Raw genomic sequence first — 22,820 nt, forward strand, 5'->3', positions numbered from 1 at the left:
AGACAGCGTGGTGGAGCAGTCAAGTGGGATTTGGGTGGCGCATTCCTGGTTCTTCTCTTAGGTTTCTGTGCGATCATGTCAAGTTGCAGTGTTGGCTTCCCTGGCATTAGCATGGGGATAATTCCAGTGAAGTCAGTATCAAGTGCTTTGAGGTTAACTGATGAAAGCACTATGGAAGCAATTTATTAAAAGAGCTAACAGTCCACCTCCTATAGTTGCTCTTTTGAAGTCTTTAAATACAGCATTTTGGATTTAATGAGGAAAATCTATTCCAGCGTTTTAATCATTTTCCTTCTTCTGTCTAATGCCTATGGCTAATGCTGGTCAGAGAAGTCTGTAGTGATCTTATTATCAAGTCTGGAGTTTCTACAAGCACAGGATCAATTAGTCTTTTAGCCTTGTAAATGAAATATATTGAGTACTTTATAGGGATTTAGCCTGGCAACCCAGCAGCTATGCAGAGAGGTGTAAGGACAGCCTAAGTTACACCATTCCCACTTTGGATGCAGCCCATGTTTGGAGTCTAAATATTATAACCAGGTGCTATGGAAGTAAATCAGTGTGCCTCAGCCATCAGTAATATACTTTTCAGAATTCTTCCAGATTCTTTCTTTCTTCCAGATTCTGAAGCTTTCTGTTAGGTTGCTTATGTTGGCAAATAACCCTCAATGACTGACAGCAGCAAAATGAAATGTTTTCAGATGTTCCAGTTGAAGGTGTGTTTTCTTTTTCTCCTTAGAGACCCAGTAAATTCTCACCCTAAATTTTAGTGACATAAATGACTGGTTATGCTTATGTCCCGAAAAATGTGCATTGAATGCTTCTGCAAGAATGGCTGTTCTCCTATGTTATTTGGCAGTCTCCAAAAATTTCTTTGCCTTCCCTATTTATGAGCTGTATGATAGCAACCTCTTACTCTCTTTCCAAGCTTGTAGTAACAGGTGTGAATCTGCCACCTGATTCTGAGCACCTTGGAGTTCTTGGAAGGGCTGTGAACGGAGATTACGTCAGGTAATGAGGCATGGTTTGGTGGACAGACAGTCCGGTAAAGATTATCTCATCGTATAAGGCCAAGACAAACATTTAATCTATAGTAGGCCCTAAGGACCTAGGCTGCCCAGTCCACAGTCTCTTTCCTAGTCTGGTCCACAAGCACTGCTGGCACAATGCTGCAGTAATATCTTTTTTTTCTCCTCCTGTAGAAAGGTCTGGCCGAAACATCATCTGAGCTTCAGATCGCTATGCCCGGTTTTTTCAAAAGGTTTAGCTGGTTGCTGTCCCTCACTTGAAGTGTTTGTACATGATGGAATGCCGGTTATGTTTTTGTTTTGTTGGTTGTTTTTATCCCTAAAAGATATAGTTTATCTCCAGAATTTATATGCTTGATGTAGAAGTTGCTGTATGAGGTTCTTTGTGTTATGTGGGAAGTCAGGTTTGATTATTTTAATAACTACTTTTAGCCTTAGAATTTGGTGTTTCTAGTAGGTCCAGGGCCTCTTGTTTTCTCTAAGTCTATGCAAGAGAAAGATCCAGAAAGCAGCTCTGTCAGTACTAAATTAATTTGTATGAAAACTCATGCGAAGATTTAAAGCGCTGGAGCCCAGAGCCTTTTTTGTAAATTGAAATGGGAGATATTGATTAAATTAGCACAAAGTGTGATAAAACTGCAGGACACAACATCATTAGGCTGCTTTACACAGTGATTGGGAATGTTAGCAGTTTAAATAAACTTTGTACATCTATTTTAAAGCATGTGTCTATCTGTGCATGCCAGTATTTAATCCTTTGAGCTTTTATAGCCTTTAGTAGAAATGTTGCCAATTTGTTAATGCATGTGCTGTGACTTTTGGATGTTTGTTTGGGATTGACACGTTATTTTAATTTGCTAATTATGGTGAGTTAAGAAATCTTCCTAATGGTTTTGGAGTCTGTTTTTATTCCTTCTCTAAAATTTGATAGTGTATTTATAAATGCAATAGGGAAATCTAGCTAGACAGTATTGCATAACTTTCTGTTCAGTATTAATATAATAGCATTAATGTTGAGCAACCTGATCGATCTGATCACAGCATCCATTCTAAAGAGTACAGTGGATACTGCTGGAAATTAGGTAGCCTGTGTTTTATTCTGATATCTAAAAATTTGCAATTCACCTCACTTGTGAGTCATTCATCTAAAATGAGGGTAGTATTCATCAACCTTTTTAAATTGTTGACGGATTTGGATGAAAAGAGCTGTACAAGAATAAAAATACTTACTACGTAACAGCAAAGGGACCTAGTGATAGCATTTATCATTAAAAAGAGAAGATGCAAGTTTAACTGAGCCATGGTCATGAGCAGTGAGAACTAATAAGGCAAGGATGGTGGTGGGGAGCATTGTCTTGCGCGTCTAGGAGCAAGGGCTGAGAAGCTACCAAAGATGCGCATATAATTCTGACCCCTCAGTGGACACTGTGTGTTGTGTCATGCATTCAGTGTGCTGTACTGCAGTGTGTGTTGTACCATGCTGTGGCCATTATATTTCTGCACATTCTCTGCCCTCCTTGCTGGTGATCAAGGTGAATTCCATCCCAAAGTGAAGACTGAATAATTTCTAATTCCCTTTGTCCTTGCAGGTGAAGCCAGTTACTCACAGTAGAATCAATGTGTCGGCACGATTTCGAAAACCACTTCAGGAGCCCTGCACTATTTTGTAAGTAGAATTTTCAGCTAATGAACTGCCTGTTGCTTTCTTATCTTCTGATGAGTTTTGCTTAAAATGTTCCTCCAAGTTATTTAACTTTGCTTTATTTCAGCCTCATTGCTAATGGAGACCTTATCGGCCCTGTAATGCGCCTCCTTATTCCCAGGAAAACACTGAATCAGTGGGATCATATTCTTGAAATGGTTACAGAAAAAGTTACCCTCAGAAGTGGAGCCGTGCACAGGTATCAGGAAGTTGAATATTTGCAAGGTGCATTTGATATGTATAGATATGTTCTTAAATTTTCAAAAGTAGATAGAAGGGATCCTTCCTGCTTCATGGGAAATTTCAATATAAGTAAATTAAAATAAATCAAAAAAACAAAGAATGGAAATACAAAGAAATGTTGACTTCAAGTCATATTCATGTTTCATTTTAACTGTTATTAAAAAACCCAAACCCTCATTTTATTTTTACTGTTATTTCTTGATTAAATGTTTAGTTAGCAGGTATATAATAGTACAAAATATGTAGTATTAATAATTAATTTGCATGTCAGAACAAAATGAATGAACACTGAAGTCAGACAAAATGTTCGAAAGTTTTTATACAGAAAATATCTCAATAATAGATGCAATCCATGTTACCTTTTAAGTTGACAGTTCTTTATATTCACTGGGGCAAGCAATTCCAGAGAAAATGTTTTAGATCCTTTGGTTTTTGAAGACCTGTGCTCTGATGAGAAAGTGCTCTGTATTCAACTGGCTCAGCCTCTTATCAGAGCCAGGGCCAAAGTTACAGTCAGGGGTTTGCCAGTTCTAGTGTCTCAGCTGATCTGAGTTTTTGTGATATCCCGGGGATAGAAGATGACCTCTTGGGTAGATAGTTTTCAATCACTTAAGGCTGTAAAATGTAAAATAAGCACTCTAAGAGAAGATCTGGTAGCTGTTACAAGTTTTGGAGCACAATGATATGAGCTCTCCCTGGGAAACATTGCAATCTAAGCAGGCTGCCAAGGTATGTACTGGCAAATTACTGACATTCCAGTGTTTCCCCATATAGAGCACATTACGGAAGTCCATTCTTGCAACGGAGAAGAGCCTTTCACTGGAAAATCATTCTTTGCGGCTTATGCAATGTTTGAGACTAAGCTTGCAAAATTTTCCCAAATCAATGAAGATAAAATAATCTCTCTCAGTTCTTCTTATTGTTTTCCTAGAGTGATACAGTCCATAAAAGATTAAGGTAAAGTTGTCTGTTGCCTACTAGCTTTCATCTATTTTTTTCCTCTCAGCCCTGCATCTCTTTGCTCGTATTATTAGGTTACTTAGCACTTGTACTTGCAGTACAGTAAACCTAAACACATGTTGATGCTTTCTGGATCTGATTCTCATCTAGTGTAGTTCTGAAGTGACTAGATTAACAGCTGTTTACAACATACCAGTTCTTCCTGTTCCTGGGTTGCTTAGGAATTCAAAAACCTTTCATGTTTTATTCTCATTACTTGATATCACTCTTTGGTGAAACTGAATGATGTATGTGAAAACATCACTCTTTATATAGTTAGGATTGCTTTTGAGAAGTTCCCTTCCGTATTTAGTTTTATTCCTTTTAAAAATAAGATAACGTACATGACATTTTGAATTATTTAATGTTTTCCATTTCTGGTTTCCTATTAACCCAGTCCTCATTTTCTTTCCCTTAAAAAAACTAGGAATACATATTAAATATGCTAGTAAAGTGATCACTGTTCTTTGATAAGTTACACATTAATTGCTGGCATTTACTGAAACTGTGTGAGCATTAGGGGAGGTCCTGTAAGCCCACTGATGCTGGGAAGATATGATTTCTCATTAAACAAGGATGAATGGAATTATAAGAACTTGCAGTATATATACAGCATTTCTTTTTCCATGTCATTACATGACATGCAAAGCTGCCAAGTTTTATGCAGTTTCACATGTGGCTTTTTTTTTTTTTTTTAAAGTTATTGATCCTTCCCTATTAGAATTGGGGTAGGAGGAAGTATGAGCGAGGAGACAGTGAGAAAGTAGCCTTTCTGTTTATTAGATTATGCATGGGGTTGGGGTACAGCAATCATCTGATGAACAGGTACATGGTGCCTGGAAGTCAAGGAGTAAAAGCAGCTGGCTGAGTAGGCAACCAGGGTTTTGGGGCTACTGATCTGATGACCCTGTGGCTTTGTTGTCTCCTTTGTCAGCTTGTATGGTTTCTTTGATTTGGCTGCCACTTTTTGGCTCAGATGCAGGAGGGACAATGGAAGCCTACTGATTTCCCACAGAACAAGCCCTAGATCATTCCTCAGTGACCAGAAGAAGTGACCAAAGGGACATCTCTGCTGCATAATACTAGCCAGGGGAATATAAGAGAACACAGGTGGTCTTGGCATAGTTGTGGCCAGATGGGTGGGTAGAAGGCTTCAGCAGTAAGAGTCACAAGCCTGTCTGATGCTTGTTAAGTCAGTAATAAAAAATATATTTGTTTAAAGTTGCATTGTTAAATGTGTTTTTAGACTTGCTTTCATCTTCAGTGACGGATTATGTTTGATTCAGTTACTATGGCTATTATTTTCAGGGAGAAAAATATAACCAGACACTGCTAGATATTTGTCCATAAAGTTTCCAGGTGTTACATTAAGCAAACAAGCAAAGTGAAAGATCAGTTACAAAACCCCAAAAGGCATGCATGCATGCATGTATATCCCATAGAAATATATAATATAGTTCTTAAACTGCAGTACGCTGATTTGCTTTGGGGAACAGAGTTGTAATGTAATCTAGCAAAACACAGTGAGATTAACTCAGAAATGGGCTTTTTGCCGATTTTAGATTGCTTGTTTTATCATCATTGTTTGGCTGTAACTGATGTCATCTGTGTGGTAGGGAAACATAAATTGCCCTTTGAATTGCTGGCATGCCTGTGAATTTTTTGCACTAAAAAGTAAATATGAGTAGCACAGAGGGGTGCATCAGAGTTTGCATACTTCTACATAAGGGAGCAGCAACATGACCAAGATTTCAAAAGGCTTAAATTTCACCTTCGTGAACTTTCAGTCTTTGCACTTAAAAAAACAAGGTATTTCTGTGTGGGAGGCTGCACCTAGAAAACCAAGGTACTTTCATATACGGAGTAGAAGAAAGAGATGGACATACTGGAGTGAGTCCAGCAAAGGGCTACGAAGATATTTAGGGGCGTGGAGCATCTCTTACAGAGGCAGGGCTGAGAGAGCTGGGACTCTTCAGCCTGGAGAAGAGAAGGCTGAGGGGGGGATTCTATCGATGTACATAAATACCTAATGGGTCCAGTAAAAAAGGTGCAGCCAGACTCTTCTTAGTGGTGCCCAGTGACAGGATGAGGCAATGGGCACAAAATGAAATACAGATAATTCCACTGAAACAAAAGAAAAAACTTTTGTCCTATAAGGGTGGTTGAACACGGGAGCAGGTTGCCTAGAGAGGCTGCGGAGTCTCCATCCTTGGAGGTAGTCAGAATCCAACTGGACACAGCCCTGAGCAACCTGCTCTACTTGCTGCTGCTTTAAGCAGGGAGGGGTTGCACTAAGCGGTTTGCAGAGGTCTTTGCCAACCTCAGCTAGTGGTGATTCTGTGATGGGTTCTATAAGCTTTACCTCTATTTTTCTGTATTTATTCAGACACCACTGTGTGTCTGAACTTGAGGCAGCTTTTTCTCTGTGCAGCTGAAGAATTCCACACTTTGTAACTCAGGGGTGTTCTCAAGCCAGGCTACTGATATTCTTCATAGAAGGTTCATTGCATAGACTTAAGTATGATTTTATATCTCCTTGAGTTTTGTTGAAATTTATAAATAACACAGAGTAGGTCCTCTAGATGGCTTAGAGGAATACATTTAAGATGGCCGTTGAACATTCCTGTACTTAAAGGACTTACATGCAAAAGTGTTAATGTTGACTTTTTAAATTAAACGAGACTACTGTTGCATTTTGGAATGTGTCTCGTAGGAAAGAGCCTGTTTATGATTTCTCCTTCCTCCTTGTTATGACTGTCCTTAAATAAAATCACAAACTTGACAGTGAAGTGATTGGGATAACACAGAAATAGAAATCCCCAAATCCCCAATGCATTCCTTTCTTCTCAGTAAATGCATACAGAGTATGAGCAGAAATGGTTGTGGTAAAAATCTGCCAATAGACATATTAATTATTGGTATTGTAACTGTTTAAGATGCTCAGCTTCTTGCTTTAATAATCTAATGCATTTCCTGCTACTTTCAGCCTTACCCCACCAGGTACAGCCATGCTCAAACCCTTTGGTCTGTACTACATGATAATATAAGCACAATAGTATCAATTTTGTGTCGGTGTTGGATGGTCTGATCCTGGGTTCTGAGTCATGGGGCCATGAATGCCCTTGTTCTTCCCAGGTTACTGAAGAGTGCCCAGAACATCCCTGGGAGTAGGAACTTGGTAAGAGAGAGGCCGAGAACCCATAGAATAGATCTCTTCCAAAGTGTCAGCGTAAAGGTGTTAAAGATCTTCAAAGTACAGAAAGTAATTTATTCTTCATACTTAGCTTAGAAATGAGGGTATTTTATGTGTCATATTGCTTCATCTTTTTCAGTTTTATGTAAATGTGATTTAGATAATTTTTTTGCTGTGTCTTCCCTTGTCTGTACAATGAGTGGTCACTGTATGACAGCCACAGTGCTTTACTGGGTTTCAAACTGAGACATTCAAAATGATGTAGTGGGTTTAGGTTAATGGAGCTTTCAGTGCTCTTAGTAAACTTAACTGAGAGGTAAGGTTTATTATATTAAGTATTTTCATGTTTTCCAGACTCTACACTTTAGATGGAAAACTTGTTCAGAATGGGTCAGATCTGGAGAATGGGCAGTTTTATGTTGCAGTGGGCAGAGACAAATTTAAGAAGTTGCCGTATGGTGATCTCCTGTTTAGCAAATCTACAATAAGAAGGCCACACGGGTAAGTTCCACATATGTGTGATATACTTTTCACATACTTGTGTGTGCATCAACATATTTGTGAAGTACCACTGGTGAAGTACAAAATCATCACTCCAAGAACGTTCATAAGGGAGGGAGGGAGGGAGGGATGGATGAGTTAGTATGAATGCATAACTTTATTAACAACTTTTGAGAAAGTTGAGATAGAAATTTGTAACAAAAGAGAAAATGGAAGCTGAAAAGATTATTTCACCCCATAAATGTGCCATTCATTGTGTATTGCAGAATTAATACCATTACTGGATTACTTTGACTTGGCTTAATTTTTTCCATGGATATAAATGTCTGTCACTGCATGAGATTAGGTGTAGCTCCACCAATCTACATCTGCTGTTGTTTTGTAAAGTTTTAGGGAATATGTACCCCTTTAAGAGTGTTTTTTGTTTGGGTCTTTTTTTGTAGGCCAGCATTATTGCATAATAAAATCCTAAATAAGGTCTCTGTCAGGAGAAACTTGAGCTTTTAGTATCTTCGGAAAAACCTGAACCTAAATTGGAAGTAATTTCGTTGAAGTAAATGGAAAGAGAGGGAACTTTGTCCCACATTCTACACATAAACTATAGTGTAATTTAGAGAATTTTATCCCAGATTCTACACTAAACTGAGGTGTAATTTATAGGTTTTTTTAGCTAATGAATATAGACAATGTGAATAACTTGAAGTATTTTAGAAAACATTTGCAACGAATGAGTTTAAAGACAGTGAAAAGCATTGCCTAAGATATGTTGATCAGTTAAAGTAAACTGACAGAGATGCACTGAAATTTGGTGGGTGGAAGTATTTTCATTATAATAGTTGTAAGGGTCTTTTACATAGTAATTCACTGACTACTGCTCTGAGATTCCTCATTATATGAAACATGCATTATGGGGAGGTTTAATGCATTTGTTTGAATAACTCAGTGATTATGCATTTAAATATAGTCTAGTGAACAGAAGCAAGTGCTTTTTAGTAAAACTGCAATGGATAGAATAACTCCATTGCCATAGCTGACTTGATGTTACCTTCAAGATGCATAGTATCTGTAATAGTGACAGTATACAAATTCTAAGATATGACTTATTTCTACAGTTCCAAAGCTTCCTCACTACCTCCTATTGTGAGATCTCGAAAATCTAAAGGGAGCGTAAGTATCAAATGCCTTAATAAAGTTTGTTTCTAGCTTCTCTTAATTCCAGCAGATGGAAAGTCACTGTCCTTTGGGTTTTAATTAAGTCTGAGGAGAGAAAATACATAGCCACCTGGTGGTGGCTTATTTTTGCTTGATGAATCTGTAGCTATTTGCAGTATCAATTAGACAAAAGAAATCCAGGAAAATATTATTGCAATAATGGCTGCTTTATTTTTATGAAAGCTTCCATAGCAAAGATCGGATCCTGCCTTGGGGTCTTTCCCATAATCCTTTTCAATGATCTTTGTGTATTTGTTTGTTTGTTTATTCAAATTATGCACCTAAAGGAAAAACATAGAACCTATTGCAGAAAATGGTGTGTCTGAATACTTTAAGTCTGAATAAGGTCCTAAAACAGTTTCCTGTCCCGTGCATTGTCCTTTGCTAATGGTTAAAATACAGAACTTGAGTCTCCATTGCCTTCTGTCCTGTGTAGCTATTTATATGTGTACAGAATGAGTCCACTGTGGGTTTAAAACAATTCCAAATCAGAAGTATCTTTTTGCACCGGTTTTGTACAAGCGCAGTTTACTGTATGAGTAACAAGACAGTGGAGAGTCAGACTCACAGGCTCATTATAATTGTGGTAATTGATCCTATCCATCCACAGTATGCAAAACAAAACCCTGTAGCCCCTAAACAAAATAGGCAATAAAATATTCAAGTTTCTCTTCCATTCTGTTGAAATGCAGTAGAAGATAAAACCTCAGTAAAGAATAGTTTCAAGTGATGTTTGTTTGCCTTTATAATGTAAGCTTTGCAATTCCAGCATTCTTAAAAATAACTCATTATTTTCTGTCTTAACTATGAGAAGAAGAGACAAGAAGTTAACACCTATACAGAAAAATTTTCGATATTCAGGTTTATCCCGGGGGATTGTAACAAAAGACAGTTGCCCAAATATTTGACACACTGATAACAAGGAAGTTTCAAAACTTAAGGAGGCAGGAATATGTACTGTTGCTCCCAAATATCTAGTGCAACACTTAGACTGAACTGGTAGAGATCGTGAAATTGTCTTTCCTTCAATTTAGTATCTACATTTTTCACTACTGTTGCTTGGAAGTAACAATCTGTGATTTGAATCTTTCGGAATTAGAAGGAGCTGAAATATGGCCATGTCCTCTTTTTCCTTTGTACAGAAACGATCAATTACAGATAGTATTTCAGTAAATTATTTCAAACATAATTGATTTCTATTGAAAGGCTCTTCTGGTGTGCAAGTTTTAAAATTGCATGAGTTGTTCATACAGTTATACCAGGTGAAACAGTGAAGTAGAAAGTACTTGTCTTTCATGATTTAACTATGTCTATGCTCAGGTGAGCAGTTTCAGATAAGGATGATCCAGGTTAAAATCTTGCTGCCCCATCTACTTGAAGTGTTTTGTTGTTATATAGAGCAGTTTGACAGAACTGGCTTAGGAAGAGACTACGCAGGCTGTTAGACTGGCAAGAGTAGGTTGACACTCTCTAATGAGGGGCAATGCTGAGGGTGTTTGGCTGGTAGACCCCTTCCCCAGCCTAGTAGTGTAGAAGCAGCACCCTAAAGGGCCATTATATACAGTTTAGCTTTTATGATGTTGCTTGTGAACAGATTTAGACAGAAGAAAAAATGTGTACAAATAACAAAAACTCTAGCTAGTACAATTAATCGGATCTTACATACAACCCAGGATCTTACATACAACAAAGCTGTCCTGGTGAAGCAAGTTACTTTGAATCAACTGAGCTGATTCAAACTCTGTAACTCTGATTCATGCTGATGTAACTCTCTGTATGTGTTCTCTAATCCCATAGATAAAAGTGAGGTAGTTTGACTTAGTTTATCTTGCAGTGGAAAAAGGTTGGTTAAATATTAATTATTAAATCCTGTCTTAATTAGATAATATTTTATTATTTTGTGGAATCAATAAATGGATAATGAATGGAATGCCCTCAAGTGCAAATACAGTCAATGAATGCTTTTCTGGCATGCACTCCCATGTGTGTCTCATAAAATTGCCTGATAGTTTTCCTTTTTCTTTTCTAAATCACTTTTGGATCTATTGGTCTTCTTAATTTGCCATTGTAAGCCCCTGGAAGAAAATAGGGACCAGGTTTCTGGTTCTGCTTTCAGATATACAACAGCAGAAGCAGAGAAACTGGCTGATTTTCTTGGAGGTGATTCAGAAGTGACATGTTGGCTGGCCCCTTTCTAAGTGTCCACTTGGCAGTCAGTGTTCCTGCCACATGCTGACTGTCATCCTCTCCCAGTCACTCTTGCCACTTAACAGATTAATGCCCTTGTCTCAGTTGCTCAGGCAGTGAATCTTTCACAAGTCATATATGTTATTTGTATCTGGTGACTTTCTACACATATGCATAGATGAGATACTGCTGTATGTCATACGTATGCATGTATAGATTCACCTAGTGTTTCTTTTTGTCAATGGAAGCATTTTTTTCCGTATAATAAATGCCTTATTTTCTCCTGGGAGTTGTTATATGATTTGACTGATTAAATTATTATTATCCTCAACAAGTCGATGAGACAGTTGCAATTTTCTAGATTGTTTTTAGATATCCTTTAAGTGTACTGATTGTAAATTCATTTTTTTATACCTGATACCAATCCTTAGATATTAAAAAATTGAAATAATATTGACATTTAAAAAGAAAATTGGTCATATCCATCAGTGATAATTATGAACAATTCTTTTCAGGGAAATGATCGACAATCTAAATCTACCGTTGGATCCAGTGAGCCAGGAGAAAACAGTTCCTCACCTCAGCTTCCAAAAGGGAAGGACAAAAGAAGCCAGAACCGAGAGGAGACCCACTTTTCTAACAAGTCTACAAAAATGAAACAGACAACAAGAGTAACAGCTTCCACAGTAGTCCTTCAAGATAAGGGTAAGCACTGAGATAAACTTTATTATGACTTTTGAATTTCAGTTAAACCAGTGAAACACTGGAATAATTTATTAGTACAGTTCTTGAATTGTCCATTTACTTTAACTGACTTAATTTATAATAGTAGTTTTTGTTTAGCAAATGTACCTATGCACAGCCATCATGTTCTTAGCTCCATTTACATACAGCAGGAGAGGCTGTATAGGATACTTAGTACTCCTTAGAAGTAAAGTAAACTGATACAGTCCTATCTCCATGCTTTTGATATAAGTTTAATCAGTAGAAAATATATTTTGACCATTTTCCCACTGTTCTGTACTCCAAAAAAGTGGAGAAAAGGAACTGCTCTGTTCAAAGGACACCTCACTCTCCCTGAGGGTCCCTGGTTAGCTGCCTGGTTGTGTATAACAAAATGACTAAACCCTGAAGAAATAATATGAATACAGAACTCCGATTATCCAGTTGCTACAGAGGCTGATCATACAACAGAGCTGCTGGAGGCACTTTCTGAATTTCTCTCCCACTAGGCCAACAGTTTAGAAACTTGGTCATAAACGTTTTCTTTGAGAAATTGCTTTTCTTATCCTGTAGTGTGATTCCCTCCCCTCACCTCCACCCCTTTAAATGGCTAGAAGACTGTCCCCTAACTACAGATGTTGCTGTTGTACTGGGATGGCTATTTTTTCTCATTAGTAATAGTTCAAAAAGTCATTAACACAGGTCAGTTAATATCTATCAGTAGAAATAAATCATTCTTTTCATAGCATTTCACATTTCTGCACAGAGCTATTTAAGTGTTAATTATTAAGTGTGTAATAACAAATTATGGCTTAAAACTTCAGAATACGGCACCCAATAGCATGCTTTTGTACATCTGCATTTGTCTAGAATGATGAGTTGTAAATTGTACTTTCTGAGTCAGGAGCAGGTTTGTAAGTTTGAGTTTTAAAGGGCCAGTGAAGTATAATATAGAATCTTTCATAATATGATATCTTTTTCAGAAGAAGCTTGTTGAATTTTCAGTTTGTTTTGGTCTTGATTCAAATACCATTCTGTCCTGTTGATAAGTGGACATAATTTTAGTCAACTTTTTTTGGGTCTAGTGTTTTTTCTTACTGAAGAATGAAAATGATATTATAATAAAAGTGACAGGAAGCATTGCTCTTCCTTATAACTCAATAAATCACTGAATAGTGATTTAGTTCTTCTTGAAATCATCACAGTGCATCCCTATCTTATAGATTAGTGGTGTGTGCTAGGAACATACAAGGGAGAGACTACCAGAGCTGACCTCTAAGAGAAGGCCTTGTATGCTTGGCTTATAATTTTTAAGGGCTCAGAATCATTATATAAGACACGAAGGACACAGGGAAAGGCTTATATTTAGGCAATTATCTGTCCTGGATACCTTCAATCACTGACACATTTCCATTTTTTCAAATAGATGCAAATAGGTGATATTGGGAAATGCTCATGCAAGATTCCTTAAATAGAGCTCAAAATTCACATCTGATCTAATCTCCTGTTCAGGGTATGGAACTGCTCTGAACCTCTACTTAGGGCTAGACCGATCTCAGATCTCTTACATTAAGGACAGCTGATATATAAAACTTTTTCTGGTAGGTATAATGGCAACGTGTTAATTTCAGTCTGTTTTTTTCTGGCCTGAGGATTTTTTCTAAGTAAAGTTTCTACAGGTGTTTACTGAAAGCAAGTGGACCCCAATTGCCAGAGTAGGAGAAATCTGTTCTTTGGCTTTGTTGACCTTGCATTATCAGAGTTTTCTGATTGTTTTCTTTTGTTTCCCAGTGGAGGGAAGGATACTGGAAGCAGAAATAGCTTTCTCTCTCCTTCCAGCAGGCAGCGACATTACTTTAGCAGGTGGCAGATAAACATGGGGGAGATAGTTATCTCTTCATATTTAGCAGTATGGCTGCTCCACCTGCTGACAGAAGTGGTTGGGAATCCACCAAGCTTATTGAAGAAGTGACTTCTTGTTGTTTCCGCTTCAGCTTTTCCCTGCTCTGTGAATCTTGCATAGGTTGGAGAAGCTGTTTGAGGCAGCCAGTTCTCTCATTTGAGCTAAAGCTTACGCTGGAGGAAGCTCTTTATTCTTTTCTTTGCTCCTCTATACAACCTGCTTGTATGAAGACTTGCTAGTGGAAGTGGGAATGGTAGGTTTGAGGTGTGTGCTGTTTTGCAAGTCTAGACCTAGCTGGTCATGCAGGCAGTTGCTGAGGGAGATGATGTCTCTAGGTTGCATTCACACAACAGTATGTGATGAGAAATGCAAAGCAATGTAATGTGTTTCCGATTGACTAGAATCCCTGCTCTCCGTGGGTCTCTGTTACTCGAGGAGACGGATACTAAGTCAGTCATAACTGTTTTGTTTTGCCAACCACAAGATGTGTAGTGTCTCATGCTCCTGTAAGTCTTTAGGCTAGTCACAGTGAGAATTACAGGCTTGTCAACACCTACAGAATTATTTTTCCCTAATTAAATTCCCTGATATTTGTCCAGCCAGATCTGGAGGAAGATATCCCAGGAAGCAGCTGCCTTAAGATTCTCATCAGGCTCATTCTCATCTAGGCTACTAGTTCAAAGTGGTTTTCAGTGCTGCTTATATTTTAACAAGAGGTTCATTCTTATTATTCCATTTCTTATGCTCAGATTTATTTTCCAGGTCAGCTTAAATGTATTTCTTTGCAACATGTTTCAAACTAAATTTCTTGACGTTTTACTTTTTTCCCCTTTCTGGCTCCCATTTATTTTCTGGCACTTTGCAGTAAGTACGACATGATTTTATCTTCTGTTATCAAGAGCAAAATTAGGATGTCACATTTGCTGCATTTTGCTTTAAAAGCCCTCAGTAATGTTAGCTAATATCCTGTATTCATCATTTCATTTGAGAAACCGTGTGTAGTTGTTCTGAGACTGTTAGCTCTTAGTGGAAGGCTTTTGCTGTAGCATTTTTCTAAATAAGTGGTTTATTATGTGGAAATCATTTGAAGGGTGCATGGAGCACTGGAGAGAGTTCCCAGTTGTCCCTTTTCTTTCCCTTTAGTCATTTTGACTAAGTAAGTGTAAGGAGGAGGGTCCTAGGCCTCTCAAAATCCACTATGTTTGTCTGTGAAAGAGCTACAGCAGTGCTTACTGCAATGGTTTTCATCCTAGTAGCCAATCAATAAATGTATCTGAACCAGGTTCTGAAACAGATGTGTCTCACCGTGGGAGACGGTAATTCAGCCTGTGTACCAAGTTTATTCTCTGTAGTGTCTGAGTTGTAACAAGCTGGTAGAGATCTCTCCCTTTTGACAAGAGTTGATCCTGTTGGCGAAACATCTGAGGTTTCTTTTGATCCGCTGAGGCAAGTGGTGTGTTTCACCATTTAAACAGAAGCAGAAATGTTCCTCTGGAAGCAGGTAGTGTTTGAGTTGCAGTGTTGAAGATGAGGGTCAGCAGTATCAGAGAAGAACAGTAACAGCTATTGCTGCTTCTGCTGCAGGATCTAGGCAAGAGACTAATGTCAAATAGTATGTTTTTCATACGCACATTATTAATCCAGCCAAACCTCAAGACTCTACATGATGTGCAGTTTTTTTGTTTTAAAGCATGCTGAATCAGGTAACTTACCTGTGTAGTAGTATAACCTAAAAAAGCTACTTAAACTAACTGAGAATTTATCATCCAGAGATGACAGCATACAAGAATTTTTTTATGTGCTAATGTTATGAATGTGGCACAAAAATACAGAAAACTATTTCATAGTAAAATAATTAATGTGCCAGAAAAATTTTAATCTGTTTCATATCTATAGTGAGCATTGAAATGTACCTATAAGATTGTCAGTGGTACCTAACATTGATTACTTTGAAACTGAATGCTTTAATGTGCTCAGTGCACATTTCCCTAAGATACAATAATGCCTTTCAGAGATATAGGAAATATCTAGATTTATAACTATAATTGTTTAAATTTACCCTCATCCTTGAGAAGCTCTGAAGACAGCATTTCTTTTCTAAAATGATTTTTAAAATTATTAGTGTGATGAGAGTTTTACAACTGGAATTATTATTGAACAATAATAATATTGAGAAGTAGGTTGTGTGTTACTCAGAAATTTTTTTTTTTGCATGCAGACAGATTTTTTTCCTCTGACTTCTAGAAATCTAAAAGAGGAGTTAATAAAATGCCATGTTTCATAACCAAAGTCTATCATTGTGTGTTCCTTTTCACTGTCCCATGTGAATGAATAGTAGGCTTCTCTCTGGAGTGTCAAAGGCACTAGGAAATAAAAGTCTCTACATATGTGATATGAAGGAGTCTTAAGCTGCTCTTGCACTTTTTTGCCTATATTTGTCTGCCTGTGAGACTCTGGCACTTGCAGGCAAATTGTGGTGAAGGATGGGAACTCTTGAAAAACCAGAGCTCCCAAAAGAGACAATATAAAATATCTTGGGTCAAGGAGAACATACATTTGTGTTCCTCTAGATGGGATATAGATTGTGATACTCTGATTGACAAGAGAAAATAAAAAGAAAGAAAAGAAAGGAAGCATGCCTGACTAGATGTAACCTTTGTTGCCCTTAAAATGACCTCAACAAATCCTGTGCTACAGAAAAGGGCCTGAGTCATCATTGCTATAAAAATTTCATAGACATTTCTATCGTGTGTTTTTGTGATAAAACTACTCTGTTTCTTGAAGACCTCTGGATACATAGTTAAGTTTGAGGGTTAGTTTCTGAAATGTTATATACTTCTGTGTCACTGATCTGATAAAGGTCAATAACATACCTCTGCAGTATCAGAGATAGTGAATTCCAGCATTTTGAAGTCTTGTAGCTTTTCTCGTTTAATGGTCTCATAGTCAGCCATTAAATCTTTGTAGCCCTGACTTAATTGAGCATCATACTATTCATATGAAGGCTTTAGTCCTTTTTTTCATTAGTGAAACCTGAACCATTCCATGTTCAAATCAGTGAATAAAGTCACATAGCGAACTAATGGAAGATTGGAAATGGAGTCTCCCTTGTGTTGCTTTAACCTCTATATCATATTAATATCAAAACTTTAAACAGGCAGTTTCCTATAAAACACTGCAAAAAACTGTGAGCACTAAATATTTTAAGCAGAAAATTACTATAAACAATGTACATTGCTTTCTGAATCTGTCACATCTTTCAGTCACCAAGTTGTGAAAGCCCTGTCCCCAGCAAAGGTTTCTTCAGTTAGTTCTGGCACTGCATGGGAGCTGCACTTTAGTCAGGACATAGGTAGCTTGTAGAGAAGTAGTTTAAAGAAAGTGCACTAAACTGATCCCAAAGTGTCATCACAGTTGTTGTCAACACAGTTGTTAGGTCTTGATTTATTTTACTGGTGACACCTCAAGGTGGAGTAACCTGAAGCACAGGACACCTGGCTTTAGGAGCTGTGAGCTGTTAGTGTGGAGTAACTGCAACTCTAATATCCTCCTGCCCTTTTCCCTTCCCAGCTCACCATCTGTGTCAAAGATTTCCCTTGACAGAAGGACAGTGTTCTGGTGTTCTCTCAGTTTTTTGTTGGACCATAAAAGTATAGGGTTGCAGAGATCAGCATTGCATCATATTTCTGTCATTTATTATTTGAAGCCACTGAACTGCTACGTGATTTGTGATAATTTTAAACTCACTGCTAAAGGCATGTTATTTTGTGACTTAATAGCCTGTTTTGCTGCTGTACATTATTGCTCAGTAGCTGAATATTTTTCAACTGTGGGACTATGAATTGACTTAAATACAGCACAGGAGCTTGATTGAATATACCCACCAAGTCATCTTTTAAGTAGAAGTTCTTAGTGAGTTGATCTAGTGTACATTTTAGAACAGAGACAAGTGGTGGAGTAGTCCCTTCAAAAACTTTCCCTGGATAGTTTCATCAACCAAATGCACTATGAGCCCATTGACTATAACTCTGGCAGTGATAGATCTAAGAAACAAGCAAGTGCATCTAAGTAAGCAAAATCTGAAACATTCTGCCATCCAACCAGCCCTGGCATTGCTGGGTTTTATGGCACATCATATGGGAGTTGTGTGGCTCAGTTTTTGACCTGTGCAGTCCTTTCTCTACCAGAAGCTCACAATGAGGCAGTCTCACTATGTTTCCTTGCTAACTAAGGAAATAAACTAGTGTATCTCTTTCAAGCAGACCAAGTTGTGGTTGACTTCTCTGCCTGCTTTTTATGACACAACAAGGTGATCTTTAGCACTTCAATGAGGGAAGGCAGGAAAGAAAGGAATGTCAGAAATGCTCAAACACTGAAAATATTTTCATACTCAGGTGGTCTAACATGTCTCTATCATACAGCCTGTTGTTCATGGCTCAGTAGGCTACTTGACTTTAACCTGTCTGCCCATCTGTTGTTCCCAAGGCCATCTGAATGTGCTTCCCACCTCCTCAAAATAAGAGCAAAAATGTAAAGATCATCATTTGCAGCTGTCTTTGAAATATATGTGTTCTGGTTGGTCATTTCAGGTATCACATTCACCAGGTTGCACATCTGGTGCTATTTTCAACTTTCTGTATGTTAAGCAACAGAAACTTCATTTCTGCAATTTGCAGAAATCAGTCGCCTGAGTGGGCTGGTCTTCAAGCAAATCTGGAAGTTCAGCCCACTTCTTGTACCAGTGTCCTGCAGTGGCCATAGTACTGCTGCAGGGGAAGCTTTCTCAGCCAAGCCAGACTTTTACAAACTTTTTTCTGATTAACCCCTTGATTAGCTCCCAGGAGAGGAGAAAGATCTGTAGGGGAAGTTCCCAACTCCTCTACTTGTCTCTTCTTATCCTGAGGGGACATCCTTTAGACAGTCACTGCCATCTGCTCAGCTGCTTTAGGCCATACCCTCAAGGCAGTTCATCAGGCAGAGGCATGTCTTCTTGCTGATGTCTGACTCAGTAGAACTTCAGGAGCTTTCTAGTTTTTACTGTGGGATGCTGTGACCCTTTCATACCTGTGTTGTTTCTGAGTACTCATCTGTGAAACTAAAGCTGTTAATAGTGTATGCGTATATTTTTATTTATCTTTTTTTGAGGAAAGAAATTAAAATGTATTGTGTATAATTGCTTTGGAGCCTTTCAGTTTCTTTTCTTATTGTAGGTTGCACTAAGCATGAGCGGGTAATAGCTTTATTTCCTTAGAAAGAAGTTAAATGCTCTTTACCTATTTCTGAGGATATAAAAATTTTTTCTCATCTGCTAGAATTATTTGAGTGTATCTGTATGGCAAAGCCAAGTAAGTGAAGTACTGAATAAATGGGTGTTCAGTGGGGTTGCAAGACTTACTGTAAAATTATTGTAAATTAGTGCTTTCCAGAAAACTCCAAGTGTCTATGCAGCAAGCTAGATGACTGTCTAGATGATACAGTATGAAGTTCAATATTGGGGAAGGTGAAGCAATGTAGAATTGTAGGAAAACGGTAAACTTAAGTACTTTACAGGGTGCTATGTTAAAGATAATAGCTTAGAAAAGAATAAATCCAGCTTTGTGACAATATCTTCTGACTCTACAGCAGAGATCATTAAAAAGTCAGTAAGATGTGATATGCAGAGATAAAGAATAGTGACTATCATATGCTATAGAAATCAATGGCTTGAGCTTATCAGTGTTTCTTTGAACTATTGATCATCCCATCTCAGAAAGGGACGTTTCAAATTTAGGAAGACCTCATGGAAAGAAAAAATGGTTGTGGATCTAAATAAATACATGTGAAAGGAGACTGAAGAACCTGGGATTTTTTTATTTCACCAGGAAATAAGTCTTTTTATTTAAAAATGTTGTGCTGGATAAGAGTCATATCCAGCATTATGATAGATATTACTAACAAATTTTGGGTATGATATAAAAATTCACATGTCAAGTTATAAACCAGTGGCTGATTAGAAGGACTATTTCAGGTCAAAGCATAGGTTAATCATCTTTTGGTTTCTGTTTGGTTTCTGGGTTTCTGTTTGTTTACTGTTTTCATTTTTTTCCCCTAAAGCATCCTGTGCTGGCATTATCAGAAGCAGGATACTTGAGTAGGTGAACCACAGATCCGATCTGGGGCAACAGTTTCTACAGTGCTGTGTACACATGGTGTTTCTTAGAAAATCGGATCTTTCTTTTAAATAGACTTCATCAGAGATTTAAAACTGGCTAAAAACACATGATGGTTGGAGCATTCTTTTTTTTTTTTGCAAGAAAAGTGTGACAGTTTGCACATGGCACAGACAGGAATGAATTAAGTAATTTCTTCCTTTCCCCTCTATCCCTCTAGCTCTCTGAAATGAGGCTTTTAGTACCTGCCATATAAGAGCTTTCTTCTTCCATATGAGTGCAGTGGCAGTCCAATTTCTCTCAGAAAGATTTTCTTAATGCCTTTTCACACTTTTCATGCTGTGATATCCTTACAGTAGCTGATAGGTGTTCTTATGAAGGGTAAATCATAGGAAATTATTTAGGCAATTCTAGCAGTAATTTAGGACAACCGACATTAAATGTACTATGCATTTATTAATGAAGAATACTGGTAAATCAATAGGCTTTTTAAGGCAGAATAGGGATGTGAAGTAAAAGATACTCTCTTTCCTACACTCTTGACTTGCTTTAGGTCAATTATTTAGGTAGTGCTACTCTCTGTAATGATTGTTGGTAGCATCTAAATATGTTGATGTCTAAATATGTAAATGAGTGTAGGTTTTATATGTTTTGGTAGTCTCTTTGAGCACAAATGTGAATATATTTATTTACATCGTAATGCATATATCCTCTTAAATTTCCAAATGCACTGAGTCAATTTCGTCTGCGAGTGCATCTACAGAGGTGGGTGATACTGTGATGTGAGTCAGTGCATGAACATCTCATTTCCTCTGTTTGTCTTACTTTATCTGGCTTGTGTTTGGAATTCATTCCTGATTCCAAGAGCATGGCTTGCTTTTCATTAATTTGTGGCTCAGAAAAAGATCTTGTAACCATCATCAGATCTGAAGTGTAAGATCTGAATAGTGAAAGGCACTCTGTATGGAGGGTTCTTGTAAGAAGAGCTGTGGGATTCTGCAGATCATGACATGGGGTCTAAAGTCAAGATGAACCTACTATCAAAATGTCCAAATTTCAAAACATGCTTAAGAGTGTACTTATTTATTTATTTATTTTTCCACCAAGCAGCACTTACATGCATGCTTACCTTTTTAAGCATACCATTTAAGTTCCATTTGTCTTACTGAGACTCTGGCATCTGCTTCCTTCAGTGTAGGAGTGTGTTCGTAAAGAGACTGAGTCCATCAGTTGGGTACTTGTGTACCTTGTCTTTGGTAGATTGGCTGTTTGCTTAAAGTTAAGCATGTACATATGGGTTTGGAAGCTCAAGGCTGTTGACATATTTACCCTCTGAAGATGCAGCTTTTTTCCTAAACCTGAAATATATAAATCATCCCACAAATCATCTGGAAAACATAGATGTTCATTCTGTTCTGTTATTTAATATTTAATGGTAGTTTTCACACACATGGTCTTCTCTATATCATCATTTAACAGTGTGGATAAAGCAGTTCATATTTCATACAACACAATTTATAGTCTCTGTTCCAAGAATAGAACTAAAAGCTAATGTGAAAACCTCAAGAAAGTATATCATTCCTAACTGTATGAATTACTAGTGGCTGGTATATCTTTCACAGAGATATATTCAATATCACATAAATTATTTAGCAAATATGTAATCATATGAGTGTATCTGCATTACTATATTAAATGAAAGAATCTGTTAATGTCAGTGATATGGGTATAACAGATTTTTAAAATAATATATAAGCCACACCATATAAAAGCTTGTGATCTCTGAGGTGATGTGTGTAAACACAGGCCAATTGTACCTTAGTGTTTTATCATCTCCATCACTTACTGAGTAACAATGTTGTTAAGGATGCTTTTGTTTATCGCAAAGTGCACAGTTTAAAATATATAAAACGTACACACAGCTCAGATGAAATGGCTGCAGAAATACATGAATATCCTGTCATTTTAATAGAGTGGTGTGAATGTTCCATTAATGCAGGAGGAGGCTTTCTGCATTTTTTTTTCTTCTGAAGGAAATATTTTTAAAAGGACACATGATTAACAACATTGGCATTTAAATGGTTCCTATCTAACATGTGAAGATTCTGGAGCTGAATCAAACTTAATGGAGAGGATCAGATTAGTCTAGAGCCAGGATCCTGCTTTTTGTGGAGAGAAGAAAAACTTTATATAATGCGCATTAGTATTTAACAGTACTTGCAACATACTTCTGTAATTAAAGTAAGGCATGTGACCAAACTAGTATAGGCCATTTACTTCATAATGGTCCTATCAATATTTTCTGAGTGCAGCAAAATTGTCAGGTGACCCTGCATTTATGAGAGTGGCGTTTCATACCTGCAGTTTTCTCCTGTTGCTGATATTATTATGGAAGAACATTCTGCGTATCTGTGAAACTTTGTTTTGGTTTGTTTTAACTTTTCCTGTGGCACCCGTGACAGCCATAGTGAGCTTAGCACGACAACTCTTTCACTGGTTATCACTCTGTCCTCCTCAGGGCACTCTCTGCCTCCCTTGCTTTGCTCCCCTGCTCCCCCAACCTTTCACTGTTCTTCCCTGTACTCTTTCCACTACTCTCTTTTCTCTTGGTCCACTTGGCTCTTCATCAGGTTTACCTGGCTGGTTCTGCTCTCTTTCTATCCCTTTTCTTGCTCTTTTCCCTGATCATCTTTTCTGTCTCTTTCACTGATTCAGCAGGATGCTGGAGATCTGGGCTCAGCTCCCATTTCTGCCCTAGCCTTGCTCTCTGAGCAGTTACTTGGGCCTGGATACATTGTGCAGTAAGTGAAGCACCTGTTTAGAGAGAAATGCATGTAACGGGAGGCAATTTAGTGCTCCAAAGTTCTTCCCACCACCTCTCTTAAACGTCTTGTGTGGCTAAAGGGGTATGACAGAGAACAGCCATGGAAATGCTTGCGTTACCAAGGCTCTTGTGGAGTCTCTGTGCAGGGAGGAAGGG

General features: G+C 37.7%; 1 protein-coding gene across 6 annotated transcripts in view; it reads left to right on the forward strand.

The window, feature by feature from the left end:
* Window positions 1–22,820, forward strand: part of DCDC2 (doublecortin domain containing 2) — a 78,414-nt gene that overhangs the window by 20,202 nt on the left and 35,392 nt on the right. For 4 of the 6 annotated variants that reach the window (XM_064506962.1, XM_064506959.1, XM_064506958.1 and 1 more), the window contains exons 3-7: window positions 2,618–2,694; window positions 2,774–2,929; window positions 7,520–7,666; window positions 8,779–8,833; window positions 11,581–11,770. In XM_064506962.1, coding sequence (XP_064363032.1) covers window positions 2,618–2,694; window positions 2,774–2,929; window positions 7,520–7,666; window positions 8,779–8,833; window positions 11,581–11,770 — 625 coding nt within the window. The remainder of the gene's footprint in view (window positions 1–2,617; window positions 2,695–2,773; window positions 2,930–7,519; window positions 7,667–8,778; window positions 8,834–11,580; window positions 11,771–22,820) is intronic. The other 2 variants (XM_064506961.1, XM_064506960.1) reach the window with 1 other exon arrangement.

Source organism: Dromaius novaehollandiae, chromosome 2 (genome assembly GCF_036370855.1).
Source record: "Dromaius novaehollandiae isolate bDroNov1 chromosome 2, bDroNov1.hap1, whole genome shotgun sequence".
NCBI classification, from domain to species: domain Eukaryota; kingdom Metazoa; phylum Chordata; class Aves; order Casuariiformes; family Dromaiidae; genus Dromaius; species Dromaius novaehollandiae.